At 50.6% G+C, this 22,286-nt stretch overlaps 1 protein-coding gene and 1 long non-coding RNA gene across 3 annotated transcripts; one reads left to right on the plus strand and one right to left on the minus strand.

Moving 5' to 3' along the window:
• Positions 1 to 2,993: 2,993 nt before the first annotated feature.
• Otub2 (OTU deubiquitinase, ubiquitin aldehyde binding 2) lies at positions 2,994 to 20,040 on the plus strand. Of its 2 annotated transcripts, none has more exons than XM_032908306.1 (6): positions 2,994 to 3,187; positions 15,536 to 15,631; positions 16,280 to 16,398; positions 18,174 to 18,258; positions 18,591 to 18,785; positions 19,559 to 20,040. In XM_032908306.1, exons 1-6 carry the CDS (start codon positions 3,185 to 3,187, stop codon positions 19,763 to 19,765), a joined length of 705 nt encoding a protein of 234 aa, XP_032764197.1. In that variant the 5' UTR covers positions 2,994 to 3,184; the 3' UTR covers positions 19,766 to 20,040. The 2 variants fall into 2 exon arrangements, with proteins under 2 accessions (XP_032764197.1, XP_032764198.1); XM_032908307.1 differs by lacking the exon at positions 2,994 to 3,187 and adding an exon at positions 8,038 to 8,307.
• Positions 15,272 to 18,592, minus strand: LOC116905371. Its single transcript, XR_004388518.1, has 2 exons — positions 18,505 to 18,592; positions 15,272 to 15,553 (listed from the first exon to the last, which is right to left on the minus strand). It is a non-coding gene; the product is annotated as an uncharacterized LOC116905371 (long non-coding RNA).
• Positions 20,041 to 22,286: the final 2,246 nt, after the last annotated feature.

Consider the following 22,286-nt stretch of genomic DNA (forward strand, 5'->3'; position numbering starts at 1 on the left):
CTCTCACACTGGTGCGTGGTTTCTCTGCACCAAGTCCAGCTTGGTACTCAGGTTACTAGGACTCAGCAAAGTCATGTGCTGTAGATTTGGGCAAGCAAAGTCTGTCTGTCTGTCTGTCTTCTTTCTTTCTCTCTCTCTTTCTTTCTCTCTCTCTTTCTTTCTTTCTTTTCATATAAGACAAGAAAGGTCTCTCTGTAGCCTTGGCTGGCTTAGAGCTCTATATATAGACAGGCTTGCCTCGAACTCAAAGAGATCTACCAGCTTTGCCTGGAATCAAAGGTGAGCAATATCGAGCTGGACTGAGCAAGTAATTTGATCTCCCTGTGAGACAGGGACAGGAATGGAGGTCCAACAGCCTTCCATGAGCTGGAATGGGGAAGTGAGTTACAGAATATATGTTGGGGTCTCAGTGTGTCTGATCATGAGTTTCCCACACAAATGACTGTGAATGGTCAGTCGATGTTGCTACCCCGCCCCCCAACCCCAGTCAGACTCCACGGTCCCGACTCAATGTATGGTGCAGCATCAAAGACACAGATGCTGGCTTGAACAAGAACCTAGCTGGGTTGAGGGGGAGGGTGATGGAAGACATGAGGGTGAGAGAAGAGAGCTGTATATAGGCACCTGGAAGTATTAACACAGATATGCCTTGGCTCTGTAGTAGAGTTGTGCTTGCTAAAGCAATCACAAATTTAAACCATCATAATATAAAGGGTTAGGGAGGCGACTCAGTTGGAAAGGTGCTTGCCCCACAAGCATAAGGACCGAGCATTTCCTCAGAGCACACACACACATACACTTACACACACATATATATGCACACACATACACACACATATACATATACACATATATACACACACTTACACACACCCCTACATATACACACATATATGTAGTATATACACATATATGCACACATATACATATACACACATACACACATATACACACATACATATATACACACACATACACACATATATATGCACACATATACACACATACATATATACACACATACATATATACACATATATGCACACATATACACACATATATATACATATATGCACACATATACATACACACACTCATATATATGCACACACATATACACACATATATGCACACACATATACACAGATACACACACACATGCACACACATATACATATACACATATATAGGCACATATACACACATATACATACACACGCTCATATATATGCACACACATATACACAGATACACACATATGCACACACATATACATATACACACATATATAGGCACACACATATACATATACACACATATATAGGAACACACATATACACACATACACACACACACACACACACATACACACAGGCATGGTTGCTTGCTTTTATAATCTCTCTCTGGCTAGCTAGTCTAATGGATTCTGTGAGATCCAGGTTCAAGTAGAGACTCTGTCCCCAAAATAAGGTGGAAGGGCTGGGTGACAGTTCTGGGTTAAGAGCATGCACTTCCTGCTTTTCCTGAGAACTCAAGTCTGTTCCCAACATGTGTCGGGCAGCTTCTCAGCTGTCTATAATGCAAGCTCCAAGGCATCCTATAGATCCTCTGGCCTCCACGTACCTGCACTCACACACATACCCACATTCAGACATCCACACCCACACATATGCTGCTAAAATTCCTTCCTAGGGGTCAGATATGTGCCTACTCCTCCCAAGGTCTCAATGACAAATCAAAGCACAATTCCACAAAAGTTTACTTTGGGGAAACAGTGAGTTTGTTGGACTTCCTTACAGAGCATAGGTAAGGGATTTGAGACAGGGTTTCACTGTATGGTCCTGACTGTCCTGGAACTTGGTCTGTCAGTCTGGCTTCAAACTCAGAGTCCAGTCTGTCTCTGCTTCAAGTGCTGGGATTAAAGGCTTGTGGTAGCACACCCAGCTAATAAGAATAAACCTTAAAAAATGATAAAGTGGAAAGAAATAGGGGAAGACACCTAAGTTTACCTCTGACTTTGGCATATGCAGCACAGGTACACACACACACACACACACACACACACACACACACACACACACACACACCCCATACAATGAAAAAATGCACTATGCTTGCCTCACTCCAAATGTACCAACCATCTTGGTTTTGCACCACAGAATATTGGGGGTGTGTCTATTGTCTCCTTTGGTGGGGCTGACTGAGCCTCAGTTTTCTGAGGATATGAGAGTCACCTGTCATTAGCTCAGGAAAAGAGGCAAACAGTGTCTATCTAACATTATTGTTTTTTACACCGAAGTGAAGTAGAACCATGTAAGTCCCAGAACCTACTAAAATAGTTATGTGCTATATACTGGAGCCCCACACAGCACTCAAAATAACTCCTTCAGGGGTCAAGGGCTGACAAACAAACCTTTTAATAATATTTCCTCTTTGATGTCCAGTAATTATGAGCTTGTATACAGGGTGACTCACCTACACCTGATTCAGTATTGTGTTTTCTACACACCCCTACAGCCACAGAGCCACGCTCAACCATCTCGAACGTTCATCCATTCAACAGATATTACCTGAATGCCTGTCTGATTCATGAGTTACAAAGAAGTAAAATATTTTTTGTTGCTAGACAGCAGCCGGCAGGTAACTTAAATGTCTGACACTGGGTGCGTATTTCCTAAGCGCGTGTCTTCTGATCTTGAAAGAAATACACTTATGTATGTGAACTCGTTGATTAATTAATGAGGGCCATCTAATCTTCCAGATGCTTTCAATTTGCAGTTTTAGTTAAAAGTCCTTCTGTCTTTGCAAACCGGACCTGCTTTCTGGATTGGGCTAACTCCTTTGCTAGTTAAAAGCACTCTGTGTCTTTAAAAGGAGGGCGGCCTCCTGTCAAACGGGCCCCAAAACATAGGCCGAAGGCGAGTGCAGTCCCACCCACTTTCTGTGACGTCCCGCGTCCGGGCTTCTGATTGCGGGCCTCCGACGTCAATCGCGGGCCGTGCGTCTTGCTGGGACACAGTGGAGGTCTGCGCTCCGGTCTGAGGGGCGGTCGGGTGTATTCTGCACTCACCCCACACCCGCGAGGCCCGCGCCGCCCGACCCAACGGCGGAGCCGCCCAGCGCCTCCCCTGGCACCCGCTCGCTCCTCGCTGGAGCGAGACGTGGCCCGACGGCTCCGGTCACTATGGTCAGTGGTGGCGGGACGGGGAGGGGGCGCCGCGCAGGGCGCGTGTGCGTGCGCGCGGTCGGGCGCGAGACTTTAGCCCTTTCCACCCTCGGGATGGTGAACATCGGAGTGCGCCCGCCGCGCTATCCCTTCGGGGACCCACAGCCAGAAGATCCAGCCCAGGCTGAGCCCTGCTGCCTCGTGGCCACTCTAGGTGGTCCCCAGACACCTCCTTTAAGTCCTGATGCTTGTGCCTGACTGGGAAGGAATGGGATACCTCTAGGGTTGTGGTCTCTACTCTTTGTTAAGTAGCACTCGTGTAGACAGCTTGCAGTCCACCCATCACAGACTTAGCCACCACAGACAGACCATACCCCAGCCAATTGTCCCCAGGGACGAACGATCCGACCACCCGGGCAAGCCTTAATACTCCTTGATGTAAACTCAGTTTCCTAATGGCAACAGGTCTGTAGAGTCAGGACACATGAAGAGGTAGCCCCCGGTTGTGAAAGATGAGTTAGGAGTCCAGGCAAAGTGATTTGGAAGAACTTCCTAACAGAGGAGACCCAAGAAATCCTGGGCTGGTCAAACCCGGTCAAACCCAGGGCTTGGGCAAGTGGGGAAACCGAGGCCAGACAGGGAGAAAAGAAAGCTGGTAGGGATTGTGGTGGTGCAACAGCTAGGACTTGGACCCAAGCCCCTGGTCCAGTGTTCTGTGTTGCATCAGCCTACCCTCCAGGTTGCCATGGGGTCAGGCCTCCTACAGGGGATTGGATATGCTGGTTAGCCTATGTTATTCAACTTCCAGCAAAGGGCTCCAGGGAGCCTGACCATCTAGTGCTACTGGTCAACTTGGGGTCACTTAGTTCTGGGATCGCCTGCTCTTTCTGTTTTGTTTGGTGATGCTGGGTTTTGAACCGTTTTTCATGCATGCTAGATAAGGCTTGACTGCTAAGCTACACTCCAGTCTACTAAGTCTGGGCTATCCCAATGGTTATTATGAGGGAGTTGGGGTGGGGGTAGCAGGGAGTGCAGGGGGGGGGGGGGGGGGGGGGGGAGGGAGTGGCATGGGTGGTGGTGGTGGTGGATGTGGTTTTCAACTAGGGTGTTTGAAATCCAGAGATTGGGTGGTGCAGGTGCCTGGTTCTTTGTGCTTGCCCCTCCTCCTACATTTGGGTCACTACTTCGGGACACTGTGAGGCTAGGGCCAGCGTCAAACCTGTGCTGGTATGGATAGACAGCCAGGGTATCTTCTTACAAGTCATTCTCCTGCCCTGTGTGGGAGGGGTGCAGTGTGTGTGTGTGTGTGTGTATCTGTGTGTGTGTCTGTGTGTGTCCATGTGTGTATATGTATGTGTGTGTATATGTGTGTGTGTGTGTATGTGTGTGTGTGTCTGTGTGTGTGTGTGTGTCTGTGTGTGTAACTCGAAACTGGGGACGGACTGTAAGCACCAGTTTCCTGCTTGTTCTTGGTAACCCAAGGGTTTACTTGCTCTGCTGCTCTTGGAAAGCGGCCCAGGTATTTCTGCATCACCTGCCAGAGAATCGGGCTGTTGAAATGACAGTTTTAGCCATGCAGAAGCTGGAGGATGGAGGATGGAGGCTGTGTAGCTTCTGGCCACCAGTGGTGGGTAGCAGATAGCAGATCAGTGCAGTAGGGACTGGGACCCCAACTTCTGTCCCTTACTGAATAGCTGGATCTGACCTGAACCCAGGAGACCAGCAGCTGGGACCCAAAGCAACTCCCCTCTGGGGAGTTTGGGTGCCTTGGAGAGGGAAGGGGTACAGGAGAAGAGAGGAAAGAGAGAGGAGAGGAAAGAGAGAGGAGAGAGAGATAATAGTTAAAACCCACCAAATAGGACATCTGCCTGGGAGTCACGCACGAGGACAGAACTAGAGACTGTTTACATTGTGTTTATTATACACCCACTGTGTATTCGCCACCTTGTTAAGTCCTGAGGCCCATGGCTCATTTACCTGTAATGTGTTTAATGCATTTAAGTGTTGGCTGAGGTTACATGGCATGGGTGGTGGATGCAGTCTTAGGACTGACAGAATCTTCCTCTGTTTCCATGTCAGTGCCAGACAGAAGCCATGGAGTCCTTGGGAGTCAGGGCTGCAGATAGTGAGGGGCTCACCCTCACTATGTGTGTGTTTGCTCTTGGGGATGAGTGAGTGTGAGTATAGGCAGTCCGGGCACCCGTTCCTGTCTGCCTTCTTCTCTCCTGCATTAAAGAAACCAACGCTGGCATCCGCAGCCTATTTTGGGGCAGTGATAAGAAAGAACGACACCTGCCCTCTCCCGGAGTCCATACTCTTGGGCTGGGTCACAGCTCCTGAATTACTGAGATGGCCTGAGAGCCCAACAGGGGCCTTGAACAGAGGAGCACGGCACACTCCACCCGTAGGAAAAAGCTGGTGCTCAAGGTTGTATAGGAACATTCAGGAAGGACTGGCAAAGAGTACATTGCAGGTAGCAGGGAGATTGCCTTGGAACATGGTCAAGTGTGGGCATCCTGGGAAGAGACAGATTGGGGGAGGCTGGGGGGAGCCCAGGGCAGTGAATCTGGGAAAGGGGACAGGATCAGGGCTTTGCATGGGGGGCGGGCTGTTTAGTTTGGGTTGTCTGTACATGAGGGAACTGTTAGCATTTTTGATGAATATGGAATGGTTGCTAGCTCTGTCTGTCTGATGCTGGGTTGTGGGTGGCCAGCTGGAGGGAGAGGCAGGCTCGCTCATTCAGCATGCTTGCCGGTGCTACTGCAACAAAACCCTTCCGTGGGCCAGATGCACAGGGACTGCTTTTCCGATGAGTCTGGAGGCTGAGGTCTCAGGTGAATGTGCAGGGAGGGGCAGAGTCCCTCTGAAGGTGCTTACGAATGTTCTACCCCCAGCTTCCCCAAGCTTCCCGCAGTAGCCTGCCTTGTGACGTTGGAACTCCTCCACAGATGGCTCTCTCCTGTGCGTGTGTTTATGGTCCTCTTTTAATAAGGAAACCAGTCATGGGGCCGGTGGCCTAGCCTGCTCCATTGTGACCTCATCTTAACTAATTATATCACCGATGTCCCTATTCCAAAATTAAAAAAGAAAAATCATTCTGAGGCCCAGAGCTCCGGCTTCAGTAGTTCGGTTTGAAGCACTCGGGATACATTTTTAGAATGCATTCCAACATTCCTGGACATGGAGATCTGGCAGTGACAGATGACCGGCCCCTACCCTTGTGGAGTTGACATGGGAGTGGAGGGGCACACGCCAGCCAGTGAGCCCACCTGTCAGATCCTGTCTCGAACGAGCAAGATAAGTAGATAGAATGGTGGGGGAGGGCAGGGAGGCTTCTCTTCTGAGGTGGCATCCCCCAAGCCATGTAAAGAGACAGAAGACGCAGAAGGAGCAAAAACCCTGAGGTAGAGTGTATGTCCTGTTGGAGGAACAGGGCAGCCGCTGTGACTGGTACACCTAGGTGTACGAGGGCCAGAGGGGAGGTTGCTGTCAAAGATGGAGTAAGCAAGCCGGTGTAGCCTAAGAGGTTTCACAATGTCACAGAGTGGGTGACTTGTAATAAGCAGGCATTTATTGGCTTCTGGTTCTGCAGGCAGCTGGGAAGTTCATCAAGGTGCTAGCCCACATGTCGTCTTGCTGGGTCACAGTATGCTAGGAGGAGAGAGTGGTCTAAGGAAACCCTTCCCTGGCTGTGTTAATCATTTCATGAGAGGGGAGACCCCAGACCTAGTGACCTCTGAAAAACTGTCACATCGGCAGCTGAATTACAAGTTGGTTTGGAGAGAACATTCAAACCATAGCTTTCTACTCATCCCCCCACACACACACACACACACACACACACACACACACACACACACACACACACACACACACACACACACACACACGGTTTTTTCACATACAAGATGCATCCATTCTATCCCAGGAGTTCTTCAGAGCTGTGGCACAGATGAGCCAGGCAGAGGTGAGACCCTGGCCAGTCTCTGTCCTGCCAGCCGAGGGCCTTTGAGTTCTGAAAATTACCCACCACCCCAAGCATGATGGTGGGCAGACCTGAGACAGACCCCCCCAGTCCCCAGAGTGGGAAGTTGGCCAGAAATAAGGCTTCAGTCATCATACGTGAGTCTGACTCCCAATTCAGCAGATCGCATTCCAGAATAATGGTTGAGTCTGCACTGCGTCCGTGCCACTCAGGTGGCTGTTGGAACTGCCCACTCTGGAATTTACTGGGCTCCGCCTAGGCAGCAGTTCTCATCAGCCATACTACATCCCCTTGGGTGTCACCCTAGTGGAGACTGTGTCTGCTTACTCTGGGCCCCAACGCTGTGCACTGCACCCCCACTGTCATTCTGCTGGCCTAGGGCCGGCCCATGTGGACTCTCCACTGAGACCACAGCTTTGGCCACTAGAGTAGCAGCCCTTCCCGGGGCCTGTCACAGCTGGTCACCCAGGTGGCCTGCCGCCCTGACGTGTGGGAACGCTTGAGAGGCTCCCTGGAAAGTGCTCTCTAGGCAAAGCCACCCAATGGATCTATGCCATGCTGGGGGTGGGGGGCTTCTACCCCGACTCCCTGAGTGACACCAAGCTCCCTTTTGTGCTATTACCTTTACCCGGTGGGCCACACCCTTGGTGTAAAGATGCTGTGTCACTCCTTTACTTAGCTGTGAGTTTTCCAAGACCTTTGTTTTCTTCACTCATGAACCCCGTCTTTACCCACACCGTGTCTCTCCTCTCACGTTTTACTAGATGAAGTTACAGGAACCCACGCCTTAGGCTTCTGCTACCCAGGTCCTTCATTGTTCTTAAGTTCTGTTTTCCCATGTAGACCTGGGGACACCCTGCAGCCACGTTCTTTGCCACTTGAGGAGATGGCCCTTCCTTCCAGTCTCCAGGACTTCATTCCCCACTTCCATCTGAGGCTACATCCTCACGGCCTTTTCTATGCCACCTCCTGCCGGCGTTCTCGCACAGAATCTTCTGGGAAGACTCCCACTTTACGGTCCGCTCTCCGTCCTGTCTTACCCACACCAAAATCGCCCTTCGTGGTCTGTTCACAGCTTCGAAGGTTGCTCCAGCATCCGCCTGGGAAGTGTCCCGGCTGTAGCCACTCCCCGGCCCCGAAGCCTTCACATCTGCAGGTATTAGCAGGAGCTCCTGCCTCCTACCTATGTCTTAGCCTGGTTGTATTGTGGTAATAGGTTATCAGTGGGCCATTTATACCAAACGGCTTTATCAGGCTCAGATCTTGGGAAGCCCTAAAATGAGGTGCCAGCATCAGGCCTTGGGCTTCCTGCTTCCTTACCATGAGGGAAGGCAATGCTTGGCAGAAGGGGTTGGGGCTAGGGAAACTGAGCCAACACTGGATACAATTCATGACTACGATGTTAGTCTGGTCATGAAGGCAGAGTGCTGCCTTTTGATACTGTGACACTGGCAGTTAAGCAAACATCTAAACCCAGCAGGGAGTACTGAGGAAAGACCCTGCTTGTTAAGTAGCCTGTGCTGACTGCTCAGAGAGAATGTGGGGCTGATTGGGAGAGGAAGCCCCGAGGTCAGTTGGGCAGGGTGCATTGTGCCCTCCTCGTGGGAGAAGGTGAGGGCTCTCAGGCCAGACCCAGGAGCTAGTGGGGCAGGACGAGGCAATGGAAGAGGGCTCCTGGGTTTGGGAGTGCACTCTGGTGGGGGTGCACTCTGGTGGGTGGAGGAGTATCCAAGGGGCTAGAGAAGCCTGGTGGAGACAGATGAGGCCACAGAGTAATGCGTCAGAAGGGGCTGTTTGGATGTCTGAGAGGTTGCCAGCTGTTTGAGGCTGGAGTCCTAGGGAGAGGTGAGGCTGGAGGTGGGCTGCTCAAAGATGTTACCCAAGTTCACGTTATCTGAGGGAGGCAGAGCCCAGCTTCAGGAGCTCTGAAAACAGTCAGCAAGGAAGATAAGGTGTTGGGGCCCCTACAGAGAAGGGTCATGAAGTATGCTGAGTGATTGTCAGCAAAGATTAGCATATCCCGTTCCCTAGTGACTGAATACATTACCACAGGTGGTGTGATTCAGTTAAGGGGCTGAAGTGGAAGATTACCCTTCGTTATCAAGGATGGCACAGAGAGGTCACCATTAGGGTCCCTACAAGAGGGAGGAAGGGAAGGGAAGGGGACCCTGGAAAGAAAGGTTACAAGGTGCAAGGGGGGCTATCCATCAGGGAAGCTAGACAGCCTTTAATGTGGATTTATTTTTGTGTGTGTGTCAGGGTGTGTGTGTGGTGCAGGCATGCAGGGAGTATGTGTGGAGGTCAGAGGGCAACTTTCAGGAATCAGTTCTCTCCTGCCACCGCGTAGGTCCCAAGGATGGAAGCCAGGCAGCGCCTAGGAAGCCTTTAGGAACTGAGAAAAGCAGCCTGCATTGCCAGGAGGCCTTGAAAGCACAGCCTGTCCATAGCTGGCCTTAGATGGAGGAGACTGAATTCTGACTTCCAGTTGCAAAGAAGCCAAATGGTGAAATTCTGTGACACCACAGTTGTCCCCAGGTGTTGGAGCAGGAATGGGTCCTCCAGGGAGACAGGTCTCCCTGCACCCATGGCTTCAGTGATCTTTGAATTAAGTCACCTCATTAATAATGGACGTTTGAACACTCCACATGTGTATTCATATATACACATATATATTCACATATGAAGATCCATATGCGAATATTCATATATACAAATATATGTTCATACATATACACATGCATACATGTACACATGAATATGTATACACATGCATACGTGTACACATGTATACGTGTATATGTGTATATGTGTATATATATATATGGAAAGAGAGAGAGGACAGAGAGAGGTTTGGTTATGTGTGTGGTGTATCCCTGTGTATGTATGTGTTCGTGATAGAGGATTGTACCAACCTGTGCACATGAATGTGGAGGCCAGACATTGACATCAGATACCTTCCTCTATTTTTCTTTAAAAAAAAATAACATATGCATGGGTGTGTAGTGTGCATATGAACCTGCTTCATAAGTGCGTGGGCACATGTGTATGTGGATTTGCATGCACGTATGTGTTCTTGCACGCAGGTGCCGGAAAGTTGACACTGGGTGTTTTCCTCGATCCCTGCTTACTTAGACAGGGTCTCTCACTGAGCCTGGAGTTTGTCGATTCTAGGGTAGCCAGCTTGCTGCAGGGATCCTGCCTCTGCCTTCTGAGGGCTGAGATTGCAGGTAGCTGCCACACGTCAGTTCTGGGGACCTGAACTCTTGTCTTCCTGGGTAGCAAGCGCCTTGCTCACTGAGGCCTCTCCCTAACTCCTCTGATTTCTGAGATGGTGTCTCCCCACTGAACCCAAAGCTCGCTTGCTGGCTGGACTGGGCAAGTCATCCGTCCTGTCACTGTCTCTACATCTTTCTCCCAGTGCTGAGGTACAGGAGCACGGCAGATGCAGGTTACACAACTGCTGTGTTACAAAATTCGGGGCCTCATGCTTACGCAGTGAATTCTTTACCCGTTCCATATCTTCCCAGTCCCCAAGTAGGCATTTCAAAGCACACTCCTTCTAGTGCCTGTGGAGACTCCGGGCGAGCAGGTAGGGCCAGGGTTCAACTCTGGGTGGCCTCTGGCAAGGAGGCGACCTTCCTAAAGGAGAGGTTGAGGCTCTGAACCTGCTTGGCATTTCCCAGGTACCTGAGGTCAGGCTGGGTGGTGAGCGGTGATGTTGGGGCCTGGCTGGTGAGTCAAACCCTGCTCAACCTGCCCAGGGAAAGATGGCCCGCCTGCTAGGTCTGGGATGTGCGCATGCTCAGATGCACAGCAGAATGGCTGGCAGAGAGGGGTGTGAGCTGAGGCCTGGCTGTGGGTTGGTCTGTGAAACACACCTCTCCCCTCCACTGCTAAATCAGTTGCCCAGGTGCCTGGGCATCTGGTGTCCCTCCAAGTGTACTTGGTGCTGCCTGCCGAGCTCAATTAATCATCATCTATTTGCAAGCCAGCAATTAAAGAGCCGGTGTCTTTGCTGTGGCCTGGTGAGGTCTGACAGGACAGTCAGGTGTGACCTGTCTGTGTTCCTTGGCTCCAGAACAACCTGGAAGTCTTGAGCCAGGGCTTTAAAAGCAAACACTAATTAATGTTAGCCAAGGTCACAACCCAGAGCATCGTTGCAGATGTCGCGGACCAGTGGACTGATACTGCTCCTAGCTTCTTCCTGGATCTTGAGGCTAGTGTCACCCAGGAATGCCGGTGCGTTTGGGTGGGGACTCAGGTGATTCAGGGACTTCCAGTGCCAGGGTGGAAACCAGCCTGTCACTAGAGTGTCCACAAATACACTTGGAGGGACACCAGATGCCAACCCCAAGATCCATCTACCTTCCTTCCTCCCTCTCCTCTACCCTTCCCTTGAGGTAGTCTTGCAGTGTAGCCTATAGTAGCCTCAATTTCACCATCCCCCTGCCTCAGCCTCCTGGGCAATAGGATTACAGGCTATGGTCACCATAGCCAGCTAGGGCCAGTTTTTAAATAGTATCCAGTAAAGTTTGTGTGTGTGTGTGTGTGTGTGTGTGTGTGTGTGTGTGTGTGTTAGTGTTATAGTGTTTTATATATATATGTAAATTTAAAACATATAACAACTCCATTTTTAAAAACATTTGGAAAATACATCTTATCTGTAGCAGAGAGGTGGGTTCCAAAGATAGGGAGGGGAGAAGAGGGAGGTACCTAAGGCAGCAGAGCCATGGGCATACAAATGGCTGAAATGGTATGTTTCATGTTACGTACATTTTACCACCATGCTCTTTAAAGACATACATTTCAAAAGACACGCCACATGGACCTTGAAGGTCGGGGCACGAGCGAAGGGCAGGGGGTTGGGGACACAACGCAGCTTAGGGACACATGAGATACACTTGGGACACTCTCTGAGATTGAGAAGAGCGCGGCTCAACAGCTCGCAGCCAGTCCTGATACTGTTTTTCTGTGTGACTGCAGATAGCTACAGAGAATCTGACCACGGCAGCAAGCTTCCCTACTCCACTGGGCAGATACAGGCCCTGGTGTAGTGCCTCGCCCCTCAGGACTCCTCTCTGAGGATGAGTGGAGTCCTCTTCCCCTGCTCCCTGATGCCTTCTCAGAAACGGTCAAGTAAATATGGCTGCTGGCTGGGTATCCTTCTGTGTCCCCTATGCCCCTGGCATCTTTATTGCTGGTGTTTGTTTGGGGCCAGGATTGAGTGCAGGTTCACCAGATACAGTCGGGGCGTCGTGCTCTGTAGCCTGTTGTTGGAAAACCCCATGCACTGTTCTAAGTCATCCACCTGTAAAAATACTTCTATAAACAGTCATGAAGCGGGTAGCAAGACACGAATGAATTAACAAGGGAGCAAGAAGGCGTTTGGTTGAGCAGAACATGTGGCCACTTGCCAGGCAAGGGGCCCATGGGTCACCTTGCCATGCACACAGGGTGTGGAGAGGGCTGTTCAGAACGATACCGCCCCATGGGGATTTGTGTCTTCAACACGGTGTTAGCAGACTTAACCACACACCAGCAGCTGTGTGTTATGTAAATGATGTCACACTTCCATCATTCTGAACAATATATATATAGTTATATATATATAGCTATATGTATAGTTATTATTAATATATTAAATATATTCTACACATAATTATTTTACATATATATTTAAATATATGAATGTATGTTTATATATACATGTGTCTATATTCTAAACATACATACACATCTATGAAGTCAACAAAGGTGTCTTGGCCTAAGGTTTTTCTAAACCTGCAAATGGAATGGAGCCTATCCAAGCTATGAGCCCGAGGTCTGTGAAACTCTGAAAGGGAGACAACTAGGAAATGGGAAGGAAGAACATAAGGAAGAAGTTGGTACCTTCTTGGCACGGGTAGAAGGGCTCAAAGCAGGTGGAGGAGGGGCCGTCTCCCCCTCTGGCAGTGGGCCCTGCTCTCCTGTCTTTCTGTTTGCCTTACAGAGCTAGGAATGAACCCAGGGCCTTGCACATGCCAGAGCAGCTCACCCACTGTTCAGCCACACCCTCAGCCTGCTGATACCTTTCAATGGCTGTGCCCGGAGTCACTTAGGAACTGTCCCTTGACACTCTGCAGTAAGCATCACACACTGGCCAGGCTTTTGGACACACTGAACTCCCATCAGGAAGTGGGGTGGGATGGGTTGAACAGTGTCTCTTGGGGTGCTGCAGAAGCGAGAAGTTGGACCCAGCCTCTGGGTAAGAAGGCCACACACTGCCCCGGATAGGACAGTTCTTTGTGCTGTAGCAGCTGAGCCCTTTGAGAACTCTGGCATCTGGGCTGTGCATACGCAGCAGTTTGGTGTGTCTGACTTCACAGGGACCTGCAGGAATCACTTCCTAGCTCACACAACCTGACCTTGGCGGTGGGTATAATAATCGCCACCTCATAGGAGTGTTATGATAATTGAGATAATGGGGCCATGTGAGCCTCTGCTCCCGATCTTGGCACACGGTAGTGCCCAGTGATGACACCCGTCACCCATGTCACACATTGATTGGGCTTAGAGTAGCAGCAGATCATTGAACCATCCTCCCAATGTTGGCTTTCAACCTCTGGTCACAGAGTGGCTGCTGTAAGGTAGACATTGCATCAGCATCTCTGCTCTTTCATCCCAGAAGCCCCAGCAGGCTTTGTTATGGGCCTAGAATACGCCAATTTGGGTAATTAGTTTGTCAGCTTGTCCCAAGGATCCCCTGTACCTACCAATCCTTTGAGAGCTGGGATCAGAGGCAGGTTGCTCATCTAGCCTGAATACGTACTCTGGGGATCTGAACTCTGATCCTCACACTTAAAAGGCAAGTGGTGTATCTACAGAGTCATGTCCTCAGCACAGAAACCTTATTTTAAGCTGGAAAATCCTTTATATGAGTCAAAAAGCACTTAAGAAGACTCTCTCTCTCTCTCTCTCTCTCTCTCTCTCTCTCTGTGTGTGTGTGTGTGTGTGAGAGAGAGAGAGAGAGAGAGAGAGAGAGAGAGAATGTGTGTGAGAGAATGTGTGTGTGAGAGAGAGATCATGTATGTGACAGAGAATGTGTGTATATGTATATTTATGTGTGTGTGTAAGACAGTGTATGTGTATGTGAGACAGAGAGGCAGAGAGTGTGTGTATATATATGTGTGTGTGTGTGTGTGTGTGTGTGTGTGTGCGAGTCAGAAAGAAAATGCGTGTGTGTGTGTGTGTGTGTGTGTGTGTGTGTGTGTACAAACCACTGACACGGTTAGAAGACAGCTTGTGAGAGTTGGTTCTCCCTTTCCCCGATGTGGGATCCTGGATCAGCCTCAGATGGTCAGGCTTGTTAGCAATCTGAGACATCTCACCAGCCCTGGAATGTATGTTTGTTTGTTTGTTTGTTTGTTTTGAGACAGGGCTTCTCTATGTAGCCCTGACTGTCTTGGAACTTGCTTTGTAGACCAGGCTGGCCTTGAACTCAGAGATCCGCTTACCTCTGCCTCCTGAGTGCTGGGATTAAAGGTGTGTGCCACCACCGCCCTGCAGCCCGACACTTTGAGGTTTGCTCTGAGGAGAGCACCATGCCTGGTGGCTGGTGGTGAGGTACATGGCCAGTTGGCTGAGCCCCAGCCCTGAGCACTCTCACCCAAGCTTAGTAAAGGAGCAGAGGTGGGGAGGTGACTACCACTCCTCCATCCACGGCATCCTCTGCCGTCTCCCACCTGCTTTTGTAAGGATTTGGAGACCATGGCTCCCCACACGCACGTGCCCAGACTTGGTTCTGGCCTTGATTCAAAGCTGGGTTACACTGGTAGGCAATATGGGAAGATGTCCTCAATGCCTCAGCCCTTGTGTAAACTCAGATTGTTACCCTTTCCCTGAACCCTCGCGCACACCCCCCCCAGTGCCACATAGGGTCACCCCATAGCTAACCTTCACCCTGTGGTATCACTGGCTTTTGTGTAGGGATGGGAATACCCCTGTATTGCCAGCATGTGGTGATGTTAGGCTTGGCACAGGCTGCATGTTAAGGAACTGGGGGACTCGGGTGAGTAAAGAAAAGAATGAATGAGTGAATGAATGAATGAATGAATGAATGAATGAATGAAGAGGCGGGAGCATACTCCAGCATAGAGATTTATTAAGTCTGAGGTATTAAATATTATGAAATGAACCGGTTAGCAAGCTATAAGGTTAGTTCTTTGTAGCCAGGTTACCTCATGCTGGTGCCAGTCCTTATTGTCCTGGTCAAAGGCTTACACTTCCCTTGAGAGGACAGGGCATGTTCCAGGTTGTGTACCCCGTTGGTTGTTCAGAGGCCATCAGCTCCGTGAGCCCTGCGGGTGTCTTTGAAGCCAGCTCAGCATCTCTTCTTTCTCTTTCAGAGCGAAACATCTTTCAACCTAATATCAGAAAAATGTGACATTCTATCTATTCTTCGGGATCATCCTGAAAACAGGATTTACCAGAGGAAAATCCAGGTGGGGCAGAGGGCAGAGGGGCCAAGTGCCTAAACAAAGAGGGCTGGGGTCGGGAGTAAAGAAGGGGGCAGCTTCTGGTCAGCGTGGAGTTTGGGCCAGGTTCCTGTGCAAACTGAAACACACTTAGACCATTCTGACATTGTGCATTTGCCTCAGAGAGCCAGCCTCTCTTTGTGGGAACACCACATATTTTAAAGCTGAGCACCAGTCTAGCACTGGATTCACTTGCTTGAGTCTTCTCTCTGGTGTGGTCCGGCACTCCTCGCACCCCTGAGAAACCTTTATAGAACTGCCGAGGTTGCCCAGTGTTCTGCAGCCTCCCTATCGCCCACCCCACTCAACTGCCAGCTTCCTCCAGGAAGCCTTCCCTGACTGCCAGAGTCTGGTATGTTTGTCTCTGGCCCAGGACACCCCAATCATGTCCTCAATCTCTGTCACCATCGTCTAATTCTGTGGCACCTCCCCCAACTGGAGGCTGGCTGGTGCCCAGGAACTGACATCCTCTGTGTCTGACACTGCAGTGTATCAGTGTATCTGTGGGATGGATGAGGGTGGGAACCCTGGTGGGAGGGAGCTGTGGCCAGGCCAGTGACTGACCCACACCGGTGTGGCTGCTGCTGAGGTCCATGTGTCCTCCTCTCCCCTTAGGAACTCAGCAAAAGATTCACCTCAATCCGAAAGACCAAAGGAGACGGGAACTGCTTCTACAGGGCCTTGGGCTATTCCTACCTGGAGTCTTTGCTGGGCAAGGGCAGAGAGATCCTCAAGTGAGTGGGGCCTGTGTAGACTCTTCTGCTTCTCTGTTAGACCCGGCTTGTGTAGCAGGGGAGCTGAGAGCTGGCCACTGTGCCAGTGTTGATGGCAGCCCAGAGGCTCAGGAAGGTGTCTGTATCTGTCTGACACTTCCTCCAGCATTGCCTGAAGGCTTGGCTCACCAACACTGGGTGGGCGCTTGGTATTTACTGCACAACGACAAACAGACGTGGTGGCACTCAGTCAAACCCTGTTTTAAACACCAACACAAGACAGAGGAGGAGGTAGAGGGAAGGAAGGAGAAGAAGAGAAAGAAAAGGAAGAGGGAGAAGAGGAAAAGGAAGAAGAGAGAAAGAGAGAGACAGGGGGGAAGAGAGAGAGAGACAGAGAGAGGGGGGGAAGGAGGAGGAGGAAGAGGAGGAGGAAGAGGAAAAAGAAGAAAAGAAGAGAAAGAAAAAGAATACAAAAGGGGGAAGCTTGTCCCTGCTGGCCTTGGTCATGTTCTTGTATGTTTGTGTGTGTGTGTGTGTGTGTGTGTGTGTGTGTGTGTGTGTGTGTGTGTGTGTGTGTGTGTGAGACAGAGCACACTGTGGTGAGCACACTGTGGTGTGTGCAGAGAGACCAGCAGATAACTTTAGGAATCTTCTCTTCCCTTCCACTGCATGGAGGGGCAGCAACATTACCAAGCCCTCTTGCTGGCCCTTGACCCCGATAGAGAGTGGGGACAGCCCAGTGCCAGGCTGGTCCTGAGGTTCATGAAGAGCTGCTTGGTGGCCAGGTCAGGTGTCTCACCACGCTCGTGAGGGCCCTGTGGCCTGTGTCAGGATGGGCCTTGTATTGCAGGGATGTGGATTAACAGTCATGAAGCTGGGGTTGAGAGCAGGGAGGCCTGACATGATAGGTGAGCTGGTATTAGGACGGATTACTGGATTACTGGCTACCCCACAGAAGCAGCCAGCAGCAGAGATCTGAGGGACAGAAGCACATGCTGGGGCCCATGGCATTCCCACCTCAGGTGTGTAACATTCCCCGGCCACTTAGAAGCATAGTGAGTACTAAACAGGAACCTGGGCTCTGAGTATTATTTTCAAAATTACATTTACTTATTGTACGAGTGTTTGCCTGCATTTGTGTATGTGTCCTCGGTGCCAGAAGAGGGCATTTGATCTTCTGGAACTGGAATTTACAGATGGTTGTGAACTTGTGCTTGGAATCAAACTTGGATCCTCTGCAAGAACAAGTGTCCCTTAACAAAGAGCCATCTCCATCTGGTTTCCAGTATGGTTTAGTTCCTTGTACTGGGGTTTTAGTAAGGGATGCTAAATCCCGGCAGGTAAAAGTCTTTGAAATAACAGTTCATTAGTTTAAAGTAGTCCACACACTGGCAACTCTCAAAGAGGGGTATCCTGAGGCCCTAATAGGCCCTGCCCAGGTAAAGCGCAAATGGGGGTTGGCTGTGGATGGACTGCCAACCTGGGCTGAAGATGAGGGAGATGCTTCCCAGTGAGCAGTGTCATGGGCAGAGGCCAGCAAACTTGTGACGTGGGAGGAGTGTTGTCGCTCTGGAGGTCCACAGGGATAAGGAAGAAGCTTTTGAAAGGGAATTGTCATATCTGGGGGAGAATGTTGTGACTGCCCCAGTTTCATCTGAGAAATGGGATCACTTACAGCAGGGAAGGCAGCACATGTGGAAGTGCTTCTGAGATGCTGGTGTAGACTTGGCAGTTGCCCGTCACAGCAGCACGCACCCTGTGTTTCCCCTGTGACCATCAGGTCTCCTTCCCTCCAGGTTCAAAGAGCGTGTGCTACAGACCCCAAACGACCTTTTGGCTGCTGGCTTTGAGGAACATAAGTTCAGAAACTTCTTTAATGCTGTGAGTTCCCCTGGGTCACACTGGCTGAGGACCAAGGCCCTCTACATGGGCAGAGCAGATGGGACAGCTGTGCGGTTGGGGCTGGGACAGGGCAGGGTCATTTTCTACTTATGGGGATATATGAATACAGGGGACCTCAGTTCGGAGGACTGTCAGCCTCCTGCCCTTCTCAATGTATGGTGGAAGGGGACTCAATTCCATACCAGGGCCCTAGATGTACCTCTGGGCTTCAACACCAATACTCACTTGCAGTCTCAAAATGAGGGGTCCTGTGGGGTGTTGGAGGCAGGTGCTAGCCGGGTCTGCCCTGATGGCGGCGGGGTGATGTGAAGTTTTACAGTGTGGTAGAGCTGGTAGAGAAGGACAGCTCAGTGTCCAGCCTGCTGAAGGTGTTCAATGACCAGAGCTCCTCGGATCGAATAGTGCAGTTCTTACGCCTCCTCACATCAGCCTTCATCAGGAACCGAGCTGACTTCTTCCGACATTTCATCGATGAGGAGATGGACATCAAAGACTTCTGCACCCACGTAGGTCCCTAGGGTCCTCCTTGGCGATGTACCTCCCATCCTGGGCTTTGCTTGTCTGTCCCTTACACAGTCCAGGTCCACTGTCTCTGCCCACAAGAACACCCTTCCAATGCCAGTTAGCAAGGTGAGCCCACTGGAGACATCTTCCTTGATTGGCCTGAGCTCTGGCTGTGTGTAATCCCAAGGAATCTCTGGGATCGCTCGACTTATGCTGCTGCATTGCACAGTAACAGTTCCTGTCACATTTGTCTTAGGATGGGCTCGTTTCAGATGTAATGTTTATCTGAAGGAGTGGCCCACATGTTAGGGAATGGACAATTTTCATACGCTATCTGGATTTTTTGTTTTAATTGGGAGGTACTGGGCCCTAACTTAAATGGCGGTTTCTATAGGCACAGGAGCAGCCACCCTCTGTGGGATGCACACACTGGCCTGCCAGTCTCTGCCTCTCTGTTGTTTATGCAGCATCAGGACTCACACCAGGCTCAGCCTCTGCAGGCTTACGCTTGGAAGCCTGACACCAGGGTCCTTTTAGTCCTAAGTTTTTGATGCCAGCCTGAAAGATTTCTCTTGCACACTCTGTCAAGGGTCTGGAATAAAAATGGTTTCGCTTCATTTTCTGCAACCCCAGTAGTGTCTGGCTGTGTTGCTTCCGTGACAGGTGGGCATCACCACCCTTGCACAGAAGGGGTGACCGTGATGCTGGGAGCAAGGGCTGCACGTGCCCCCCTTGCCCTGGCCTCCCTCCTAAGTATTTTATTTTGGCTTTGCAGGAAGTAGAGCCCATGGCCATGGAGTGTGACCATGTACAGATCACAGCCCTGTCGCAGGCACTGAACATCGCTCTGCAGGTGGAGTATGTGGATGAGATGGACACAGCTCTGAACCACCACGTGTTCCCCGAGGCTGCCACCCCTTCCGTTTATCTGCTCTATAAAACATCCCACTACAACATCCTTTATGCAGCTGAAAAACACTGATTATTAGGCCATGCCAGAGCCTGTCATCTAATGGACTGCACTCTGAATGGAACATTTCTGCCTTGGCAATTTTTTAAGTGATTTAGACAACTAAAAAACATATAGCCTTTTGGGTAAAGCCACTGAACTGAGACCTGTGCCCACTATGGACTGTGATGACTTAATAGGAATTTTAGTATTTATTTTGATAGATATATAATGCCTGCTAACTCTGGAGCAGAAGGCCAGAAACCCTGTCTCTGTACCCATTTACTTCAAGAACCTCGTTGGACCTATTTATCTGGCAGAGGTTCCTGACAGTGCTGATATGCTGCTGTGTGAAAATGGGGATATCGGGCTTGTCCTCACCCAGGGCAGTGGCCCTCATAGGGAAGACACGCTTAGGCCAGCTGTCGTGTTGAGGTGACTTACCAGACCTATGAAGAGTCCAGCCCGGCTATGTGGATGGGTCATGGCGAACTGTCTGAACGTGAGGGTGTGTATACTTTCGTTCATGGTGGTATACTTGCCTATCCACTGAAGGAGAGAGAACAAAGACTTACCACCGTCCAGAGAAGGACGTTAGCCTTCAGCATGATGCTCCGGTTGTGAGGTCCTCTACCTCAGGACCAGAACTCCTGACTCTGGAGGACAGGCCCTTCAGGGTTCTGTCAACCCCAGCTGAATAAGGCTTGCTGAGGACAATGGCTTGTGCCCAATTCAGTGGGTCCATGTCTGGGACCAAAGGGCTACGGCTACCCATCCTCCCCAGTGAATTCTAGGAGTAGGGCCTAGGTGATCGGCTGGGTATGTGCAGCACAGAACCTAGAAGGGCTGAGGACAGGTTTCCCAACGATCTTTGGTTTTCTCCAGCCCAGCTTCATAGGCAGCTGGGCAGGGAAGGACAAACAAGCCATAGACATGGGCAGCAGGGATGTTTCCTCCTCTGTGTGCCCCTTAATAGCCCCTTGCCTTGCCTTGCTGCCCGAAGACCTTTAGGAGTCCACCTGAGGGCCCACCCAGCTGTTGCTAGCCACACCTCCTATGTAGGACAACCATGGGACAACTTTTCCTTGGTTACAGGGCTTCCCTCATGCTGCACTCTGCAGGAATTAGACAATTGGTGCTACTGTGAGGGTCTGCCGACAGCCTGCACACAGGGCTGGGCGCAGGATCTTGACCTGAGTCTACACAGCTTAGACACCTGTCCTTTTGTTCGAGGAAAGCTGAAAGCACCTAGATGTTTGTGCAGTGTGGGACCTCTGCCAACATCTAGACCCAAAGGCTCCAGCTAAGTGAGTCCATCACTGGCACAGGAGTGTAAATCTGCCCTTCATCTTTTGATGTGTTCAGTGTCGCAGTCTGATGTGGGTACCTCTGACAGGTACCCTACAAAGGTGGGCACCTATCCCCATGACTGTCTTCAGCCATTAGTCTCCACTTCCGTTAGTCTCCACTTCCATTAGTCTCCACTTCCAGGCTTAATGGTGTGAGCACAGGAAACCTGACTGATGGATGCCTGGGCTGCTCCACAGGAGTTCCACTGGGTCTAGGGACAGGGGATGGGCTTGGGAAAACGCTAAAACCTGGCTGAGCATAGCAAGGCTAGGTTACAGCACAAGTCTGCCAGCTCTTGGTAGAGGCAGGGGAGCGCAGGTGCTGAGTTCATCCTCGAAATGCTTCCAATTCCTCCTCTCCCAGAGCAGCCAGTGGGGCAGCGCAGAGTGGGGCGCCTGCTCTCCGCCCTCTGTGTGTGATCTTGGCCAAACCCTTTCAGCTCTGAAGCACAGAAGCATGGCACCCGCAGGTGAACCGGGTCTGAGCGCCCAGTATACAGCCAGCCTGGGAAAATGGGGCTTGGGCTCAGTGAGCTTCCCTTAGGTGAAAGCATCTTCCTACCATTAAAACTGTTTCTACGAACAACTTTCAGTCTGGCTTCTTCATGTTGGGTAACTGGTTATGTAAGACCACCCCATCTTCCCACAGGCCACCATGAGTGGACTAGTCCTTCATTTAAAAGTAGACTCGGTGAGCTCTGCACACTTGACCAGAGCCTCATCATACTAGAGGGCACAGATGGGGTCTGACAGTGACCCCATTTTCTGCTTATCAACTCAGCTGGCACCCGAGCCTGGCAACCCAGATCCCCAGAACCAGGTGAGGGTGGCAGGGGGGACTAATTATCTCCATGTTTGAGCAGCCTCCATCCTCCCTCACATACCATATTAAGTTAAAAGGGGCGGGGTGGGGGTTGGCGATACGGATAACCAGTGAGAGTGCTAGCAATGAGGCACAGAGGGTTAGAAAGTATCTTAATGCCAGGCACTCAATCAGTAGTGACACCAGAATCCAAGCCTCATGGCCACCTCCCAACCTTGCTGAGAGTTGAGGGACACCGTGTTTCTTAGATATAAGATATCCAGGCATGCCTGTGTATTGTATTTAAGTCCACAGGAATCCTCAGAGCAAACATCGGAAGCAGGCCCATGAACCTGTCTCAAAGTCCCAGGCATAAGTGAGTTACACAGCCAGACTGGCCATG

Source organism: Rattus rattus, chromosome 7 (genome assembly GCF_011064425.1).
Source record: "Rattus rattus isolate New Zealand chromosome 7, Rrattus_CSIRO_v1, whole genome shotgun sequence".
Taxonomy (NCBI): domain Eukaryota; kingdom Metazoa; phylum Chordata; class Mammalia; order Rodentia; family Muridae; genus Rattus; species Rattus rattus.